Source organism: Solanum tuberosum, unplaced genomic scaffold (genome assembly GCF_000226075.1).
Source record: "Solanum tuberosum cultivar DM 1-3 516 R44 unplaced genomic scaffold, SolTub_3.0 scf00292, whole genome shotgun sequence".
Lineage (NCBI taxonomy): Eukaryota > Viridiplantae > Streptophyta > Magnoliopsida > Solanales > Solanaceae > Solanum > Solanum tuberosum.
Window position 1 is genome coordinate 346,012 of NW_006239216.1, and position 19,638 is coordinate 365,649.

Here is a 19,638-nt window from a genome sequence, read left to right on the forward strand (position 1 = left end):
GGAGCTTATACGGAAGGTTGGCATAATTAGGTGACTTGTAGGGAAATCAAATTGTAATTGATAAGCCAACTGAAAGATTGACTTATTGATATTTTGCTATCTGATTAACGGTTAGTGAAATGATTGAAATTTTACGTTAACAGTTTATTAGTGTGGGTGTAGATTACTCATTTTCCTATTGGTCGAAGGGAAACTTTTAATCTCTCCTCATCTCTTTTTGGAGTTCTTGTTCTCTCCCACTGGCCATCGCAAATACTTAATTTCTTTGCACCTTATATTTGAATTCTTGTTATAACCTTAATAGGTTAATTATATCCTTGTTTTTTCTTATAATTTGTTATTGAAACAATACTGGATTAAAAGACCTAACTAGAAATTAGAAATTAACCATGTAACTAGTCAGAGGTGGAGTTAAGTGGGGCTTCATGGATTCGGATGAACCAATAGCTTTTCTGTAGATCCTATATTTTTACTAGAAAATTAATTAAATATATATGTATTAATTTGTGAACCCCTAACAAAATTAATTGACAGTTATTAAAGAAATTTAGAACTCCCAAACTCTTAATCCTGACTTCTCCTCTATAACTAGTAAACAACAAATTTAGTTGAAAAACAACTAGCATCGTTTATAGTTTCTTTTAAGATCATTTACTTTGTGATTACCACAAAAAAAAAAGTAAAAAATATTACCTAATTTAGATCTTTGACCACCTAGAATAATAAAGAAAGAATTCTTACCCTAAGTCGGGCCATGATGGTGACATGGTGTCCACTACAACCCCTGAGTGGACAAGCCTAAATCCAAGTAACAAAATGCGGAAGACACCAATTTATATAGTACTTAGATAATAGAAGCGGAAGACAAAGATAATGTATGTAGAAAGAAGAGTCATATCATATATATCTGTAGTACGGTACAAAATGTACAAAATAAGTCCAAAAATGATCAACAGACAAACTAACACAAGATACCAATCCCCGAAATCAGGTGTCACCTATACATGAGCTACTACGAACAGAAAGTCATATAAATATATATATATATATGTAGAGAGACAGAGAGAGAGAGAGAACTGACTAATCCAAAATACAAAATAAGAGTCAGTACAAAAGAACAACATCAACAAGTCTCTTGACGCCAGGAGCTCTCCACCAGTGGTGGAACCAGTATTTTTAATAAAAGGAGTTCAACATCTGAAAAAATAGACACGAAGTAGCCAAAGAGGGTTTGACATCTACAATATAAACCTAAAAAATTATTTTAACCATATATAGAGTTGTCAAAAGAATATGAAAAAACCGACAAAACCTAACCGAATTGAATTGATTTATGCTATTTTTAAAATAAAATTGTGGACTTTTATTTAAGTGTATAACCATCCTGAACAATTGAGATGGTCATTTTAATTTATGAAAAAAATTGATTTTTTTTTAACTGAACTGAATAACCTCACATATATGTAAATATGTTTTATATATTAACAATATGTTAAATTTAATATATAAATATATTTAATAACATTTTCAAATATAAATATAACTTAGTTCCCAAGCCTCTGGTGACTAGACGACTTTGGGTCTTTGCTCTTTAATTAGTCTTTACTTAATTAGGTTTAAAACTAAAAGATACAATATTGCAACAAGGTTTTACATTCTTGTCTTTTAGGTGAAGAATTAAAGTGTTTCTTCAAGAACATATTTGTGAAAGAAATACATTAATAATGGTATATTTTGAGGTGATACTTTAAGAATAATAAAAATTGAATATTAACCGAACCGTACAAATATCGAAGAGAAACTGATATGATTGAGATGGTTTCAAAAAGTCTAATTTGGTTATATATAAAATACCAGAAAAATTGAGATGGTATAATTTTAAAAAAAAATAATCAAACGAACCGTACCATTAACATCCCTAACCATATATAAATTATATAATTTTCCGCTGAAGGTATGCTCACCACAATCCAAGTTTGTGACAGCCACGAAAGATCCAAATGCTCACGGAGGGTGGCTCGATATTCTTTTGACATACTTATCAAGTTTATATGAAAATATCGTTCTCCTAGCAAAAATAATTTGAGATGGTTTCAAAAAGTCTAATTTGGTTATATATTATAAAATACCAGAAAAATTGAGATGGTATAATTTTTTAAAAAAATAATCAAACGAACCGTACCATTAACATCCCTAACCATATATAAATAATATAATTTTCCGCTGAAGGTATGCTCACCACAATCCAAGTTTGTGACAGCCACGAAAGATCCAAATGCTCACGGAGGGTGGCTCGATATTCTTTTGACATACTTATCAAGTTCATATGAAAATATCGTTCTCCTAGCAAAAATAATTCAATATCAAGTGGCTTCGCCCGGGCTCGAACCGGAGACCTTCAGTGTGTTAGACTGACGTGATAACCAACTACACCACGAAACCTATTGTGTTCACATTTTGAACTTGTAGATACTAGTACATAACAATCACCACTTTTATGATTTTTTTTAAGTCTTAAATTTAAATTGCTAAATTTATTTTTCTGCATGCTCATAGAAGTTTAACACTTGGTACCTTAGTTCTTTAAATACTAATTTAGGTATGTCTGGGAACCTCAAATTAATAGTGAAATTATGTTTTTTTATAAAGGAAAATCAAAATATAAATAAGTATATACAAGAAATTAAAATTTCACACTTTCTAATTTTGATAACGAATATGAGGAATTTAGTAGCAATTTTGAGGATTTCAGTTGTGAGTATGAGCAAAAGGATTGTGTCGGTCGCATTCTTGATATTTTTTTTATTTTTTTTTTTGAATTTGAAGTTTAATTGAAGTTTTGTTTAAAGTATCTTTCTAAAAATTGTTCATTTATGAATGATATAATGATGATTTGATCTACTTCAAGTTTAAAAAAAAAGGCACTCTTTGATATAATTCACTTAAATTTTCAAATATTCTATAGCTAAACACCATATAATTATGATAGTTGTAATTAGTTAGAAGCCGTTATAAGAAGGAATCATATATGTTGATTGAGTTGTAGTTCATTTTGTTCACATAAAGCATTATATTATACTCCATCTTATATACTCATAGATTACATTTCATCAATAAATATTCTATAATCTCTGTACTGAAAGTTCTTAATGTTCATTTCATTTTAACTGATTCATTCAAACTTTTTTGTAAAGTTCATTATTTACTTTTAATATCTTTTTAACCGATTCATTCAAACTTTTCTATAAAGTTCCTTCTTTCTTTTACAAAAAGTAATGAATAATACATGAGATTTTATGTATTATTTATCACGTAACAATTTATTTATCATTATTAGCCATATAAACAATTCATGCATAACTAGCATGTAAACAAAACGATTCCTCATTAATATTATTCAACAATATTTTTGAAAATTTCAAAAAATATATTTTCTGAAAGTGCCACTATGCATCCTAGACAAAATTCCACCTTTGGGGGCTCTATGATAGGTTTCAAGACCATTTAGGACACGCAATTTAGTTAGGAGGATAAAAAAATCATCTAATAAATGGATAATGAGAAAATTAGTGTGTCAATCTTTATCTTTTGGATAGAGATGCCACCTTACTATTTTATACAAAACTTCTTTTTTTTTTACATTATTTTTTATTTTCACTAATAAAGGTCAGTATTGAATTTCATGTCCCAAAGCTATGGTTAAAAATAAGATTAATTGATAATTAGAAAAGAGCAAATGTGAGGAGGAGTAATGACAATAAAGAGGTCAAAGATAGGGATGTTAGAAATGGTATTAAAGATAATTGTCAATTAAAGACTATAATAGTCATTAAAAATATATTAGGATAATTCATAAAAAGTTGGGAAATATTAGAATAATTAATATATTAAATATTTATATTACCAAGATATTAAGAAATTAATCAAGATAATAATACAAATACTTCTTTTTGAAGTATCAAAATTATTTTTCTAATAATCATTTCTCAAATCTATCATTTAATGTGATAATATTAAGTAGAAATGATATACATATATTGAAATTAGACTATTAAATTAGCACCAAATAGGACCATTTGGGGACAGCTAAATCTCAGAGGAGAAAATAAATTTCTCTATACTTCAAAAATCGATTAATTTCTCCAGCAATGGTAGTTGCATTTGTAGCCATAGCTAAATCCGTCGGACAACAATGCTTGAAGCGATCAAAACCCTACTCCAACTCTTACTTCTCCAGCTATGGAGTCCAAAAATGGCAGTTTCAGAGTCATAGAACTCTAATCTTACAGTCGGCTTCTGAGTCCGTCAAATTGGAAAGACTTTCCGATTCTGATTCCGGTAATTCCACTTTGTTAATTCCTTTGTAGCTATTTGTGGAATCAAACAACTTTTTTTAAAAAAAAAATTGGTTATAGAGGCTTGGCGGGTGAATTACAGGGATTTTGGAGGTTAAATTGGATAGACCTGAGGCGAGAAATGCGATTGGGAAGGATATGCTTAGAGGATTACAGCAAGCGTTTGAAGCTGTGAGTAATGAACGTTCAGCAAATGTTTTGATGATCTGCAGTTCGGTTCCTAAAGTGTTTTGTGCTGGAGCTGATTTAAAGGTAGAAACAGCTTCCCTTACGTTGTGTTTTTTTTTTTAACAATGCATATTTCTTGTGAACAGACTTTCAAATATTACATCTTTCTTTCTGTGTCATTTTTTCAACCATGAAAACTGTGGGTTCAAGTCAAAAGGTGTAGTTTACTATTTCAAAAAAGAACAAAAAGAATCCTATTTACAATATGATCAATAAAGAAAAAGTAACTAATAAGTTGCTTTGGCACCCAAGGGTGTGGCTTAGTGGTTGAGAATCATGAGGTCTTAGGTTCAAACCCAGCACCAACAAAAACACTAGGTGATTTCTCTGACCTGTCCTAGCCTTGGGGGACAGAGATACCACACGTGGTATCTGTTGCTGGTGGGAGGTGACAGATATCTCGTGGAATTAGTCGAGGTGCGCGTAAGGGGCCCTAAAACGATGGTTATAAAAAAAAGCTTGCTTTGGGAAGCACCTGACTGTAAAGACTAAACGCTCCAAGTTTTGAATAAGAAATGTTTTATCTGTTTTCACATTTCATGTTAGCTGTTTTCGTGGGTTGTTTCTGTAATGTCATGTTGTCTTCTAAAAGATAGCATTTTTGTATAGCATGACATGTTGATAGAAAAAGCAATTAAATTTCATAAGCTAGGAGACATCTGCCGAACCTACAACTTTTCGCTTATTTGTATAGCATACCATGTTGATAAAGAAAAAATCACAAGCCAGGAAACATCTGCCAAACATACAATTTTCATGTTGATAAGTCCTCTGTGTGGTTGAAACATCCTTGCAGATGCGGTTTTCTTTGTGGGGATTGGATTTAGGATTAGTTTGTCATACGATTGAATAGGCTGATATTTGGTATCAGATGCTGATTTATGCACTACTGTAGTAGTATTTCTACTGTTTGTTATTCATACTGTGTTTTGTACGTATTGATAGCTAATTCACTTGATTGGCATTTGCTACGCAGGAACGAAAAACTATGATTCTTTCAGAAGTTCAGGATTTTGTAAGCACTTTGCGATCAACATTTTCCTATTTGGAGGTATGTGACTTGTAATGCTGTTTCTTTTAATATTATTAAAGATCATAGAGTCGTAAAGCTCAAGAAGTTATTTTTCTTTTTTTGGATGAAAAGAAGAGGTTATGAGTTTATACATTCAAAATTATTGGTTCATGACATCATACTGTATCTCATTTCTTCTTCCTCACTTATTACTTTAACAACCATAAAATGAGCCAGTTGTACATATCCTCCTTTCTTTTCTCCTTTTGAGTAAATATTCTTTTACTCAGGCTCTTCATATCCCTACAATTGCTGCCATTGAGGGTATAGCGTTGGGTGGGGGACTTGAAATGGCAATGTCTTGTGATATCCGGATATGTGGTATGTTCTTCTTGTACTTCTGAGTTTATGCCATATTTTCTCTTTCTTTCTCTCTAGTTTGATGATCTGTTACTCAGGTGAAGATGCAGTGATGGGCTTACCTGAAACAGGGCTTGCTATAATACCAGGGTATGCTCAATCACACTGTATATGTTTGCTTATAAAAAATCCGTAGATCGGTCAAGGAAGTGTTATGTTTTAATTCTATCAGATCAGCTGGATATTTCCACGATCTTGCAGTCACTTCATCATTTTTACTATTCATTAGTTTCCAACTTCAGAAGTTGCTTTAAATATTCTTCATGCTAAGATGTTTTCTTAATGCTGCCCTCTTATTCCATATTGTACTTTACAGAGCAGGAGGAACGCAACGGCTTCCTAGATTGGTTGGAAAATCAATTGCAAAAGATATAATATTTACTGGACGAAAGATAAGTGGGAAAGATGCTGGATCAATTGGTACGTGTTTGACTTGTCATAGTTCATTTGTCAAGAGACAGAGCTCCTCTGTCTTTCCCAAACTCCCCCCTCTTCTCTCTCTGTCTTATCAATACAAAAATGAAGGTGATGTCTGCAAACCCCTCGACAACTCCATTGGGTTACCTGCATGCTCCCACAGTACAGGTGGATAACAGCATCCGCCAAGGTTTAGGCAGGATAGAATGAGATCCTCTTAACTTTTTTGCCTATACTGGAATTTTGGACCCTGGTCTCCACTCTCCTATGGTTTTCTTTTCCAGGTTCTTAGAATGAAAAATACATGTCATGCAGGGCTTGTCAATTACTGTGTTCCTGCTGGTGAGGCTCGTCTCAAGGCACTTGAACTTGCTAGGGATATTAATCAGAAGGTTAGACATTAGTTATTGAGATAAATCATGTTTGATGTATTTATCCAGTGTGGCACCCTTTATGACTTCCAATAGCAATTTAGTCAGGAACTAAGAAGAAAAAAAAGAAACATAAAAGGACTACACCACTTCCTATATATAAAAAAGATATCCACACTGTACTGTACACAGATAATTGCCAGTAATCTAAAGATTCATTAGAAGTATTTCTGGCACGAGTACTTTTTTTTATCCTTTTGATTTTTTATGAGGTAACACCCTTCAAGGCCATCAAGTATGTTTCTCGCTGCTCTTTCTTTTCGTTTGTGCATTTTTGAATGATATTAAAGCTCTTCTTTGGAGTTTCATCATCTTCCTTGGACCCTTAAGTTAATGGCATTTACTAATCCCATGCTTGTTTGTTTTCCTCTTTGTGCACCTTCATTTTTTGTGACAGATTTTCTTTCTGCCTTTGTCTTTTTCCTTTTTCCCATCTTGTTTTATCTTATTAGGCGGGCGCTCATTTATTATACCAATAGTTGGTTGCTTTGGATTTCTTTGTTGTTTTCCCTTCTTTTTTTTTTCAATTCTTAGCTATTTTTTTGGCAAGTTCACATAGCCAACAAGTATTGCTCTATTGTTCTTTCCCTTTTCTTCCTTTTTGATGCATTTTATAAGTCTTCTTCATGCGAGCTGAAACCTTTCTGTTTCATGAGCTTCTGAATATTTCTGGTTTCGTATGGTGAGTTGGATTAGAGAGCTAAGGCTGAGTAAAAAGAACCAAGTAAAAGCCACATTTAATAATTTCCACATGCTTTCCATCCTAGATGCTCATTAATCGAAAAAGGTTCTACTGATACTAGTCAAGCCTGTGCGGATAAGACATGGTAGTAGCTACCAAATCCAATCCTTTCCTTATGTATAGAGCCTTTCTTTATCCTTTTCCTTTTTTCCCCCTTATTACCTATATATATATATATATGCTCTTCTAGTCCCAAGTTGAATTGCCTGTTTGACATATGAATCTCTGACAGGGTCCGCTTGCTTTAAGGATGGCAAAACGTGCGATTGACCAAGGAGTGGAGCTAGATGCAGAATCAGGTTTAGCTTTGGAGTGGGATTGCTATGAACAACTGTTAGACACAAAAGATCGCGTAGAAGGCCTTGCTGCATTTGCTGAGAGGAGAAAACCTCAGTATAAGGGTGAATGAAAAAATTGTAACACACCCAAAATAGATAAACTGATCATTCATAACGAAAACCAAAATAAACTACTCCAATTATATATCTAATTCATCATGATTCATTTCTTAGTTTTTCCCATTGTGTCTTTGCTTATAACGAAGCACTGTGAACAACATTCAAAATCCAACTTGGGAATACATTATCACAAGAGAAAACATGCAAGAGGTCTTCGAATACTTTTGATGATTCTCCAATTAATGGGGCATCTTTCAAAGGAAAATCAAGATAATATATATAAGGAAATGGTCCTGCAATGTGTGAATTCGGATTAATCGGGTACCTAAAATTGGGTGGGTGGGAAACCAAAACTAATTACTTAACCGGTTTTGAACAATTACATCAGATCAACATAATTTATTCCTTTTCAGTTTGGCCAAAAAAACAAAGTTATCCTTACTATAATTATAAATAAATTAATTATAATATTCTTCTTTTACACTTAATAAGATGATTTATAGTTATATAAATATTTAAAATTTATTTTAGGCTATATATTTTAATTATTATAAATTTTCTATCAAATCAAACGGTGCTGAGACGGAAATTTTTAGCTACATATATATAGTTTAGCCAAAAGAGTAACACGTGTAATGAGTAGATTTTTAGCTTTGCAAAACGTATATAAAGAAGAGACCGCTTCAGAGTTCACACAGTATACGCTACGTCTCCTTCCAAAACAGAGCAGAGATAAGAGAAGTAGAAGGAATCCATGGCCGACATTGCTAAGAAATGGCTTCCTCTTGAAGCTAATCCTGATGTCATGAATCAGGTATCAATTTTTTTCATTTTTGTATCTTATTTACTTTTTTCCAATCTGTTCGATATTTTCATTTCCTGGACTTGAATCTTTTCTGGGTTTCATTTGGTAGAAAAAACGTGGAGTTTGCTGATCTTTTTCCTCAATCCGTCACGCATTATAGAATTCATTGAATTAACTTCCAAATATATTGATTTCCGTATGAAAAAATGATCACATTTAATAAGTTGATCAGCTGAAGTGTTGTTTACCCGCTAATTGGGATGATTAGGGCAAGTTTCTTTCACCTTAATCAGCTGATTGATCTTATTTTGTCTGAATAGTGTAATTTACAACATACCTAGTGTAATCACACAAAGTGGGGTCTGGGGAGGGTAGACGGTACACAGACCTTACTCCTAGTTGGAAGTAGAAAGGTTGCTTCTGATAGATCCTCAGCTTGAGAAATCGAGATGATGTAATTTATTGACTTGATATGGTTCCTTTTTTGTTTGATTGAGCAGTTCCTTTGGTGTCGTGGTGTTCCACCGGATGAGGTAGAGTGCTATGATGTTTATGGGTTGGATGAAGAACTTTTGGGAATGGTACCCAAGCCGGTCCTTGCTGTTTTGTTTCTCTATCCTCTAACATCACAGGTTTGTTGTAACAAAGAAATAAGATTTTATTTTCTAGTTTGATGCTAGTTCATTAATTACATGCTATGTGTTTTCAGAGTGAAGCAGAGAGAGTACAGCAAGACGGCGAAACAAAGGTGACCGTCATGAGCTCATGGCCATATCTTTATGAACTATATCTTGTTATTAGAGTATATGACTGCAGTGCTTCCATCACCACCCTTTGATTTTTCTTACTGGTGAATGCTGTATTTACAGAATTCAGGAACTTCATGTCACTTCGATCTGTTCATATTTCGATTTGACACACGTTAAGTTATTATGCCCATAACAATTATTTGGTTGGCCATGTTGTGATATCTCTTAATACTGAACGTTGCTGTTCTGAGTTGGTGGTTACTTGATAATGTCTTTGCATCTGCTTCTCTGTTGTGTAGATCATCATGTAACATTGTCTATTGTTAATCCTCTTGGACAGATTTTAGTTTAATTGGAAGCTTTACTTGCTGGCTGAGTAGGCAGTTGTCTTGCATGACTTCCTATTCTAGATGTAGGAGAGCCTACATTCTAAGTATCTTTTTTTTTTTATGAAGTGATATTAATAAAAAGCATCAAGAAGATGCAATAGTTACTAGATATGGCAACTGAGCTTACAGAAAATGACAGGTTGGCTGTACAAATTCTACCTAAGCCAGAACTAGAGAGCTAATAAAGTCCAGAAGATGTTCAGCATTAATATCAGGATGCAAAGTGGATCAGCTAAACAGATTAGAAATACACATAGCCTTCAAAACACCTAAAGGAGTTGACTCCCCATCAAAATATCCCCTTTTCCTCTCTAACCAGATACATGAAAAAATACAAGCAGGAACCATGTTCCAGATCTCCTTGATGGCTTTGTCAACTCTCCATTGGCTCCAACTCTCATAAGCATCCTTAACTGAAATGGGGGTGTGGTCCATTCGAGACCAAAGAGGCAAAATAAACATGTTCCATATGTCTGAGGCCACCTCATAGTGAAGGAATAGTTGTCTGTTACTTCCACCTTCCTTTCTACACATGTAGCATCTGCTTGGGAGTTGGATCTTACCCTATTTTATTTTTCTTGCTACTATCAATCTTTGATCAGTTCTTCTAAGTTGTGTTTTATCTGAATCAGCTACTATTTCATCCCACTTGAATGAGTTGGTAAACATTGCAATATGATAAATATTTGGTGCTAAATTGGATTTCCAGGATCTGTCACATAAATGCAATCATCAATTCATCATTCTCTTCTCTGAAAATATTTCCTTGACATCCTTGTCAATCTCATCCTCCCCTTTCTTTGACTGAGTGGTATTGCAACGTATGAGTGTTTTAACTGTTACATGTATCTAATCTTGTTTGCTGCACAATTTTGAATTAGGAATTATTCATGAGAGTTGAGTGCAGGTGCAGGACCCCACCAGTACCATTTACTTCATGAAACAAACAGTGGGAAATGCATGTGGAACAATTGGTCTACTTCATGCTATTGGGAATATTACCTCAGAGATAAAACTTGGTAGGTCATTTTACTTTTCTTACATGTAAATATCTATTGTTTGCAATTGCATCAAATATAGAGTACTACCAAGACCAGTGCATTGGATTCCTTATAATCACATTGTGTTCTCTTAACTGGGAAGTTACCTAATATGTTGATTTTTGCTTTTCAAGGGCTTCATTTATCATCTACAAGAGATGTGTAGTGTAGGAACTGGGTTTCTTGGTTACATCACCACTTATTCTCAAGAATGTATTATTTGAAAATGACATTTACATTTTTAGTCAATCAATCAGCCGTAGCTGTATCCTGTGTTAGTTGGAATCAACTATATGAACCTTTTATATTGATTCTACTACATTCAGGTTCATGTCATTCCAATTATTTTTTTCTTGACCATAAAATTCCCGGGGGCCAGTTGGGTCACAGTTCAATATTTTGTGGATAATGGGCCCGTCCCTTTACCCTTCACTGACATACCAGTTTTTGTTTGCGGCAGTTCGAAGTTGTGATTCCAATAAATAATTTTTACTTTAAGGTGAATTATAAGTTCTCTAAAACTAGAAGTCTCTAAATTCTCACACTTTACAGAATACAGGTGTACTAGTCTACAACTGAATAATAAGTCATCAAGGCAAACTCAACTTTTTTCATTTTTGGTACCATAACCATATTCCCAATTTAGTCGTTAGAAACCACTATATTCTCTCCTCGTGTTTGTTTGGACCTCCCTATTAGAGATATGTTCGTAAAGTTCCCTTGGACCAGGATATCCATATCTTCCTAGAATCTAGTTTTAGTTTCCTTATTTAATCTTGTTTACTGAACATACGAATGGTGTTGATGATCTCATCTTCCCATACTAGTTTTAATAAGATAATCTATCATCAACTTCTTTTACTCGTGCAACTCCATCTCTAAGTCTAGTTCCACATGATTCCTACCCCATTCCTGTTCCAATCTATCTCACGATGCCAATACTTCTTTTTGTGCTCTAGATGAGGGCTCATTCTTGGACAAGTTCTTTAAATCAACTGCATGCATGGACCCGATGGAGGTATTCATTTTGGTTTAGTTTCATTTTGGTTACTGACATAACATTTCCTAGTATTCACGAAGCTCATTAGCATGTGTATAAAATGCAGCGTGCTTCATTCCTTGAAAGTGATAGAGAAATAGAGGTTGCTCATTCAGTAGCAGCTACTGCTGGTGACACTGAGGTTAGAGTTCACGTGTCTTCTTATTTTTCTAAATAAAATAATGTAGTGAAGATGCGACCAATTGTAGATATAAAATGATAGTTTTCTTTTCATGTAAACCTGTTGCATATTCTCGGAAAAAAGAGAGGAAGGTATTTGGTTCAAAAAAGATACGGCAGTCAGAACAGCTTCAGTCCAAAATTGACCAAGGACAGAAGCAAGCTACAAGCCAATATACTTTTTCTTGTGCGATTTGAACTATTTGACTAGTTCTAAGTCTGATAATGTATAGTGCCTCAATATCCCTTGGCCTAGAGGAAGTGTATGTTTCAACTGTTGCTAATGTGATTAATAAACAAGCTGAATATGGCGAATTCTACAAATAGCTTTATTAAAACTTTTATTGGTGCATATTGAACCTGCATAAGATGCAATTGAAATTTGACTTTGTTTCTAGTTAATTTAAGGGCCTACTCATTGATTTTGCTGAGTCATTCAAAACTTGGCTGTATTATTACCACAATTGAGAAATTACTTCATCAGTATGTAGTTCAAAAGATTTTGCTATGGTAAACAAACAACTGAGGATAGTCTGCAATTCCAGAGAGGTGGTTGAGGACCAATAAAGAAATGTGTTAATGTTCTTGCAAAAAAAAAAAAATCTTCAAGTGTAGTTACAAATATTTTATCAACAATGAGGCGATTCTCATGCTAAATGTCATTCTTGAGAAGTTTTTTTAAGTGCACACCATTACCGAATTAAACACAAATGGTTGGACCTTGAAATCTAGGGACACAGATATGTGCTAATACCATCTTGGAATTTGGATAACATGACAACACTTCTTTTTTCTATTTCTTGTACACACATGTCCTGTAACTTTCAACCAAATGGGCATGTGATGTGATATTGAAATAGATTTGAATAAATATAATCAGTATTGTGTTTTAGTTTTGTTGATCTGCTTATTACTTGGCTTCTCTTATCAAGCTATGGGTTATGGAATATGCAAATTTTCTCTGCTTTTGACAGTTTCGGCTGTTGACGGTCTGTTATAAAATCTTTGCAGTATATTGGTCAATTCTTGCCATGCCCTGTAGTTTCAACTTACTGTCTCCATGTCCTTGCCTTGTCCATCACAGACACGACTTATGTGTTTGTATGCCGGCTAAGAAGTCCAGGTTTATTTGCAAAGTGCACCGCATAGAACTTGACGCCTTTGTTCGTGCGAGGAAGCACTTTCGTGTTCATAGTTTTTGAACAAAATTTAATTGCACAATAGTTAGTGTTTTTAAACTTTGGTTACAAAGATAGCAAAACCATCCTTCTGTTCAAACTTCGATCAGTTTCTCTATCACTTTGAATGTATGGATCCAAATAGAGTGATTGTTATGAAATTTTAAGGTCATGACCTCCTCTATATCAGCTTTTGTATAGCGAAAGTGACAGTTAGCTTAACAATCTAGTGTAATATTATATGCACTTCAGATCATATTCAACTTTATGATGTCTGTTAATAGTATGCACCAATCTGGTGAATTCTTTTTGCAGGTTCCAGTAAATGTGGACACCCATTTCATCTGCTTCACATGTGTTGATGGTAATATTCTATCTTTCTCTTTGGACTGCATAAGGACCTAATTCTACGTTATGAAATGCACAAATAGCTTTGGCTACTTTTTTTCCTTTTTCTATGTTTGAGGATGACCAGATGGAGAGAAGTGACGGTACAATTTAAGCATATGATCGCATGAAACATACAATTGGAGGCTGTATTAGTGAACAAGTTGCATTTATATAGTGATTATCGACTATATTAAACCTTAACATCCCATATTTGCACCTTAAGCTATCAATACAGAATATGAGAAGTAGCATAAACTTGTCACGTTGCAGGACAACTCTATGAACTTGATGGAAGGAAGTCCGGACCAATTTCACATGGTACATCTACTCCAAGCAGCCTGTTACAGGTAACCTTCCATATTTCTTTCCTTTTTGAAACCTAGTGGCTGCCGAAAGTTGGACCAAACAGTGAGGGAAAATTGGCCTGAAACCCAGATTTCATGTCAATCTGAACCTCATCGACCACGACCTGTATTCACTTCATCCACCACAACCTGAATTCTTTGACCCCATGAGATCAGTTAGAACCTGCATGTTGGAAGTCTCCACCATTTTCACTTATCTGGGCTTTGAAGATACACACTTTTACATGAAAAACAAATAATAAGCAAGTACTCACTACCCGAAAACTCTCTAGCAGACCAAATTGAGACGGGGAAATACAATAAAACGTGTTTGACAATGGCTGACCATAGTGTTTCCCCAGTAGATGCGAACCTGCCCTTTTACAAGTCCATGATAAAAGTCCTTTTCATGTAAAACATTAGTATCAACTTTAGAACACACAATCTGATACACTCATTCAGGGTGCTGATTTAAGTAATCAAACAGCATACTCCAATATGTTCTTCCCGGAGGAGCAGTTAACCATAGTAAATTCACAACAATTAAGTGATGAATCGAGGTCAGAATGTGTATGAAACAATGATTTGGCAAATAACACTTGTGATTATTGGTGTAACCACAGACATCTAAAATTTTCCGTAGACTGTTGTGTGGAGTATATTATTCTTCTAAATCGTTTCCTAATCATAGCAATTCTCGACTGTTGCAGGATGCTGCTAAAGTTATACAAAAGATGATGCAAAAAAATCCAGACTCGATGAACTTCAACGTCATTGCCATATCGAAGAGAGTTAAAGGTGATGCTCCATGAGCGCAGAGTTGTATGGCCTGTGTATCTTTTGGTCACATTTCTAATGTAGAAAGAGCTAAAGATGGACTTATGTCATCACGTTTTGACATGGAGCCATTACCACTGCATACCTTGACTGAGATCCTTTTGTCTTCAGCCACTGTTGTATAAAAATCAAAGACGCACTTGTTATACAAACCTTAGACAAAAAGTTGTAGCGCAAATGTTAAATCAGGTTTGCCTTAGAAATGAGTCGGTCCAACATTACCAATTTAGCTGTCTAACGTAGCTATTAACATATATACCAACATGGGTTGTGGTGCACTAGTGGGAATGTTTCATCCTTAATCAGAAGTTTTGGGTTCGAACCCCGAGTATGAAGAAAATTCTGTTGGGAGCGCCACCCGTGCGATTCAAATTTAATTGGAGCTCCAATGTGGATTTCAGACACTCGGTAGAAAACTAAAAAAAAAGTATTAACATATATAATACGCCTCTCGCGTGGGAATTTAATGAAAACAATTACACATCATGTAAGAAGTAATCTATTTTCACCATAGACATATATACCATTTGTTCGTTTTTAACTTGACATAAAATATAAGAAAGTAAAAAAAGACTTTTTAAAGAGAGTTTTAAACGTATAATTTTTTTAAGGGAAAAGGGTCTAATATACCCCTCAACTGTGTCATTTGGAGCTGATATGCCCCTTGTTATGAAAGTGACTCATATATACCCTTACTGTTATACAAACAACTCACATATGCCCCTACCGTTACAAAATGAGTTCACATATACCCTTCATTTAACGGAAGTGAAAAAATTAGTTTTAAATTTATATTTTTGACTTTTAATTTTCTTAAAAATTATTTAGGGGTAAATTTCTTCTAGCAAAGTTCAAGGTATATTTTAATCTTTTTCATACATAAATTATTTTTTGACTTCTTTGATTATAATTATTTGAGTTTCTTATTCTTTTTTTTTTCTCTCATTCCTTAGTGTAAAGAAAAAAAATTAAAACTATTTTTTTGTCTATATTGTAATTAATTTTTGTATTTGAAGAAACAAAATTTGGTCATCTATAATAAGTTTTACAAGAATATTAGTGAAACATAAATAAATTTGACCATCAAAATAATAAATTTAAATTAGTCATTGAAACTAAAAAAAGTCAAAAATATGTTTGAGTAGGATTAAATATACTCATATGGAATTATATTTTTATTTTTTAAAAATAATAAAAAACTCAACGAAAATTAATTTTTTTCATTTCCATTAGAGGAAAAGGGTATATGTGAGCCATTTGTATAAAAATAGGGGTATATACGAGTCACTTTCATAACGAGAGATATATTAGCTCTAAATGACAAAGTTGAAGGGTATATCATACCCTTTTCCCTTTTTTTAAATATGTAATCTAAAACTGGATTGTGGAAAGTAAGATTAAAAAAAGTTGTTTCTTAAAGAACTAAAATGGAAAGTGAATATAATGACCCGACCCGACCCATTTGTGCCAGTTCTAGGGACCTTCTTCCTCCGACGCTGATGAAGAAAACGTTTTCCTTCGTACCAACTCAAATAGGTTCAAATTCACCAGCTCAGTGGACTATTCACCATTGCAAATGAACCCCGCCGCCGCCGCCGCCACATATGTACCGAGCTAAACCCTTGCCCCATTTTCGCCGGAACCCTAATTACTTTCCCCACGGTCTCTGTCTCACTCCCATATAATGCTTCTGTTTTATAGAAACTTGAAACATACCCGGAACTTAATCGAAATTTATCGGAATTATCATCCATTTCGGAACACTTCCGGGTCATGTAATTTCAACGTCAAAGAACCTTACTTTTCTTCTAGATACTACTGTTCTGGGAAGAACAGTGATGAATGGACTGAAGATGTAGAATATCTGGATGAATCAGGGAGTGTTATTTACTCCGGGAAGGGAATAAGGTCGGTTGAGCCGGGGCTGGATGACCATGTAATGGTGGGTGGATTGAAAAAGCCTATTTTGAATGCTTCCGCAGTAGCAAAGCTTGTTGAGATAGTGAAGAGGTGGAGATGGGGACCTGAAATGGAGACCCAATTGGATAAGCTCCAATTTATACCAAATATGACTCATATTATGCAAGCATTGAAAGTTATGGAAGATAGTGATGCTTCATTGAGTTTGTTTCGGTGGGCAAAGAGACAACCTTGGTATAAGCCAAATGATGCATGTTATATCACACTGTTTGATAAATTGAACCAAAGTAGAGATTTTGATGGAATTCAATCGGTTTTCGATGATATGGTTCTTGATTCAGGCGAGAATGGGGCGTCGTCTTTGTTTAATGCGTATAATCGAGTCATCCAGTACCTAGCTAAGGCAGAGAAATTTGAGGTAGCATTCTGTTGTTTTAAGAAAATTCAAGAGTCTGGTTGCATAGTTGACACCGGGACGTACAATTCCCTCATCACCGTGTTCTTAAACAATGGTTTGCCATATAAAGCATTTGAGATATATGAGAACATGGAAAAAGCTGGGTGTTCATTAGATGCATCGAGTTATGAGTTAATGATTCCAAGTCTAGCTAAGTCAGGACGCCTTGATGCAGCGTTCAAGCTCTTCCAACAGATGAAGGTGAACAACTTCCGACCAGGTTTTGGGATCTTTGCCTCGCTGGTTGATTCAATGGGTAAAGCTGGGAGGTTGGACACATCACTAAAGGTATATACTGAAATGCAGGGTTTTGGGTTCAGGCCATCTGCCACTATGTTCGTATCCTTGATTGAGTCTTTTGTGAAAGCTGGAAAACTAGAGACTGCTCTAAGGCTGTGGGATGAAATGAAAAAATCAGGGTTTAGACCTAACTATGGGCTGTACACCATGATTGTTGAGTCCCATGCAAAATCTGGGAAGCTTGATGTTGCAATGTCTGTCTTCTCAGATATGGAAAAGGCGGGATTTTTGCCCACTCCGTCCACCTATTCTTCTCTCCTGGAGATGCATGCTGCTTCTGGTCAGGTAGATGCTGCAATGAAGCTTTATAACTCAATGACAAATGCAGGTCTGAGACCAGGACTGAGTACTTATACAGCCTTGCTAACCCTTCTTGCCAAAAAGAAGCTTCTGGACGTTTCTGCAAAGATTTTACTGGAAATGAAGGCCATGGGATATTCAGTTGATGTGAATGCTAGTGATGTTTTGATGGTTTACATTAAAGATGGTTCTGTTGATCTTGCTTTAAGGTGGCTACGGTTTATGGGTTCATCAGCCATCAGAACAAATAATTTCATTATCCGGCAGCTTTTTGAATCATGCATGAAGAGCGGGGTGTACGAGCAAGCCAAGCCTCTCCTTGAAACATATGTGAACTCTGCTGCCAAAGTTGACCTCATTCTTTACACTTCAATTTTAGCACATTTAGTAAGATGCCAAGATGAGAACAATGAGAGGCATTTAATGTCAATCTTGAGTGCTACAAGACATAAGGCTCACACTTTCATGTGTGGGCTCTTTACTGGGCCAGAGCAGAGGAAACAGCCAGTTTTAACTTTTGTAAGGGAATTTTTCCAAGGCATTGATTATGAGCTGGAAGAAGGAGCTTCAAGGTATTTTGTTAATGTTCTCCTCAACTATCTTGTTCTCATGGGACAAATAAATCGTGCTCGTTGTGTATGGAAAGTTGCCTATGAAAACAAGCTTTTCCCCAAGGCTATAGTGTTTGATCAACATATTGCCTGGTCCCTTGATGTTAGAAACCTGTCAGTGGGAGCAGCTCTCGTTGCCGTGGTACATACGCTTCATAGGTTTAGGAAACGGATGTTGTATTATGGTGTTGTTCCTAGGCGGATCAAATTGGTTACTGGACCAACTTTGAAAATTGTGGTGGCACAGATGTTAAGCTCGGTGGAATCGCCCTTTGAGGTTAGTAAGGTTGTTTTGAGGGCCCCAGGAGATGCGGTCCTGGATTGGTTTAAGAAACCAATTGTCCAGCAATTTCTTTTGAATGAGATTCCATCAAGGTCTGATATTTTAATGCATAAACTCAACATACTTTTTCCAACATCTGCACCTGAAATTAGGTCGTTGTCCCCTCCTAAACCTATTTTTGCTGGAAAAGCAATGTAGTTGTTTCCCATGTGTAAAATGGCCTAGCTAGAGATTTGATTTCAGTTCTGCTGGTGCTAGAGATACTATTTCTATGTCAAAGTTAGAGTGTCTTTTAGTGGATTGGAATCTAAGTCCATTCTAATAGATAAATATTGCATACAAGATACATGTTGTCTGTACTTTTGATTCTTACATCAGAAACTTATTGGCAGTGCTGGTCTGATTTACTGTTAAACCTATTGTACTCAACAATCGACATTGAGTGCTTTTTCTCAAAAGTTCAGTGCTCTCATCAAACAATAGAATCAAAGCTAATGCTACTTGTATCTTGCTTTTCAATGTCTGGAAAGATCTTTCCCATTCGTATGGTTTAAATTTACTTTTGACTCCAGCTTGGTTCTTGAAGGGGAAAATATACTTGTTCGTTTGCAATTCTATTCTTTTGACTAGTTTGAAGACTTATAATTCTTAGTGCCTCAATATTATCCCTTGGCATAGAGAAAGTGAAATTCTTATGTTAGAAATGTTGCTAATGTGATTAATAATCAAGTAAGTATGGTGAATGCTTCAAATAGTTCTAGAAAGAAGTTGGTTAAACAACTGAATCCCCCCCCCCCCCCCCCCCCCCCACCC

At 34.9% G+C, this 19,638-nt stretch overlaps 3 protein-coding genes and 1 non-coding gene across 5 annotated transcripts; 3 read left to right on the forward strand and 1 right to left on the reverse strand.

Moving 5' to 3' along the window:
• Window positions 1–2,368: 2,368 nt before the first annotated feature.
• TRNAV-AAC (transfer RNA valine (anticodon AAC)) lies at window positions 2,369–2,442 on the reverse strand. Its single transcript has one exon. It is a non-coding gene; the product is annotated as a tRNA-Val (tRNA).
• A 1,616-nt stretch (window positions 2,443–4,058) lies between these two features.
• LOC102597786 (putative enoyl-CoA hydratase/isomerase YngF) lies at window positions 4,059–8,121 on the forward strand. Its single transcript, XM_006359171.2, has 8 exons — window positions 4,059–4,338; window positions 4,438–4,607; window positions 5,560–5,634; window positions 5,886–5,976; window positions 6,054–6,105; window positions 6,332–6,435; window positions 6,748–6,824; window positions 7,838–8,121. The coding sequence occupies exons 1-8, from the start codon at window positions 4,149–4,151 to the stop codon at window positions 8,012–8,014; spliced, it is 936 nt and encodes a 311-aa protein (XP_006359233.1). The 5' UTR covers window positions 4,059–4,148; the 3' UTR covers window positions 8,015–8,121.
• A 511-nt stretch (window positions 8,122–8,632) lies between these two features.
• LOC102598097 (ubiquitin carboxyl-terminal hydrolase isozyme L3-like) lies at window positions 8,633–15,142 on the forward strand. Of its 2 annotated transcripts, XM_006359172.2 has the most exons (9): window positions 8,634–8,817; window positions 9,309–9,440; window positions 9,518–9,556; window positions 10,854–10,965; window positions 11,946–12,004; window positions 12,093–12,167; window positions 13,699–13,747; window positions 14,044–14,120; window positions 14,828–15,142. In XM_006359172.2, exons 1-9 carry the CDS (start codon window positions 8,758–8,760, stop codon window positions 14,927–14,929), a joined length of 705 nt encoding a protein of 234 aa, XP_006359234.1. In that variant the 5' UTR covers window positions 8,634–8,757; the 3' UTR covers window positions 14,930–15,142. The 2 variants fall into 2 exon arrangements, with proteins under 2 accessions (XP_006359235.1, XP_006359234.1); XM_006359173.2 differs by lacking the exon at window positions 12,093–12,167 and having other exon boundaries at window positions 8,633–8,817.
• A 1,239-nt stretch (window positions 15,143–16,381) lies between these two features.
• Window positions 16,382–19,367, forward strand: LOC102598668 (pentatricopeptide repeat-containing protein At1g79490, mitochondrial). The gene has a single exon (XM_006359174.2). It carries the CDS (start codon window positions 16,639–16,641, stop codon window positions 19,021–19,023), a length of 2,385 nt encoding a protein of 794 aa, XP_006359236.1. The 5' UTR covers window positions 16,382–16,638; the 3' UTR covers window positions 19,024–19,367.
• The last annotated feature ends 271 nt before the right edge of the window (window positions 19,368–19,638 follow it).

Coding starts and splice junctions, on each gene's coding strand:
- LOC102597786 (XM_006359171.2), top strand. CDS start 4,149: ATGGTAGTTGCATTTGTAGCCATAGCTAAATCCGTCGGACAACAATGC. Junction 4,608..5,559: donor GTGCTGGAGCTGATTTAAAG/GTAGAAACAGCT, acceptor TTTGCTACGCAG/GAACGAAAAACTATGATTCT. Junction 6,106..6,331: donor GGGCTTGCTATAATACCAGG/GTATGCTCAATC, acceptor TGTACTTTACAG/AGCAGGAGGAACGCAACGGC.
- LOC102598097 (XM_006359172.2), top strand. CDS start 8,758: ATGGCCGACATTGCTAAGAAATGGCTTCCTCTTGAAGCTAATCCTGAT. Junction 8,818..9,308: donor ATCCTGATGTCATGAATCAG/GTATCAATTTTT, acceptor TTGATTGAGCAG/TTCCTTTGGTGTCGTGGTGT. Junction 10,966..11,945: donor TACCTCAGAGATAAAACTTG/GTAGGTCATTTT, acceptor TTTGTGCTCTAG/ATGAGGGCTCATTCTTGGAC.
- LOC102598668 (XM_006359174.2), top strand. CDS start 16,639: ATGCTTCTGTTTTATAGAAACTTGAAACATACCCGGAACTTAATCGAA.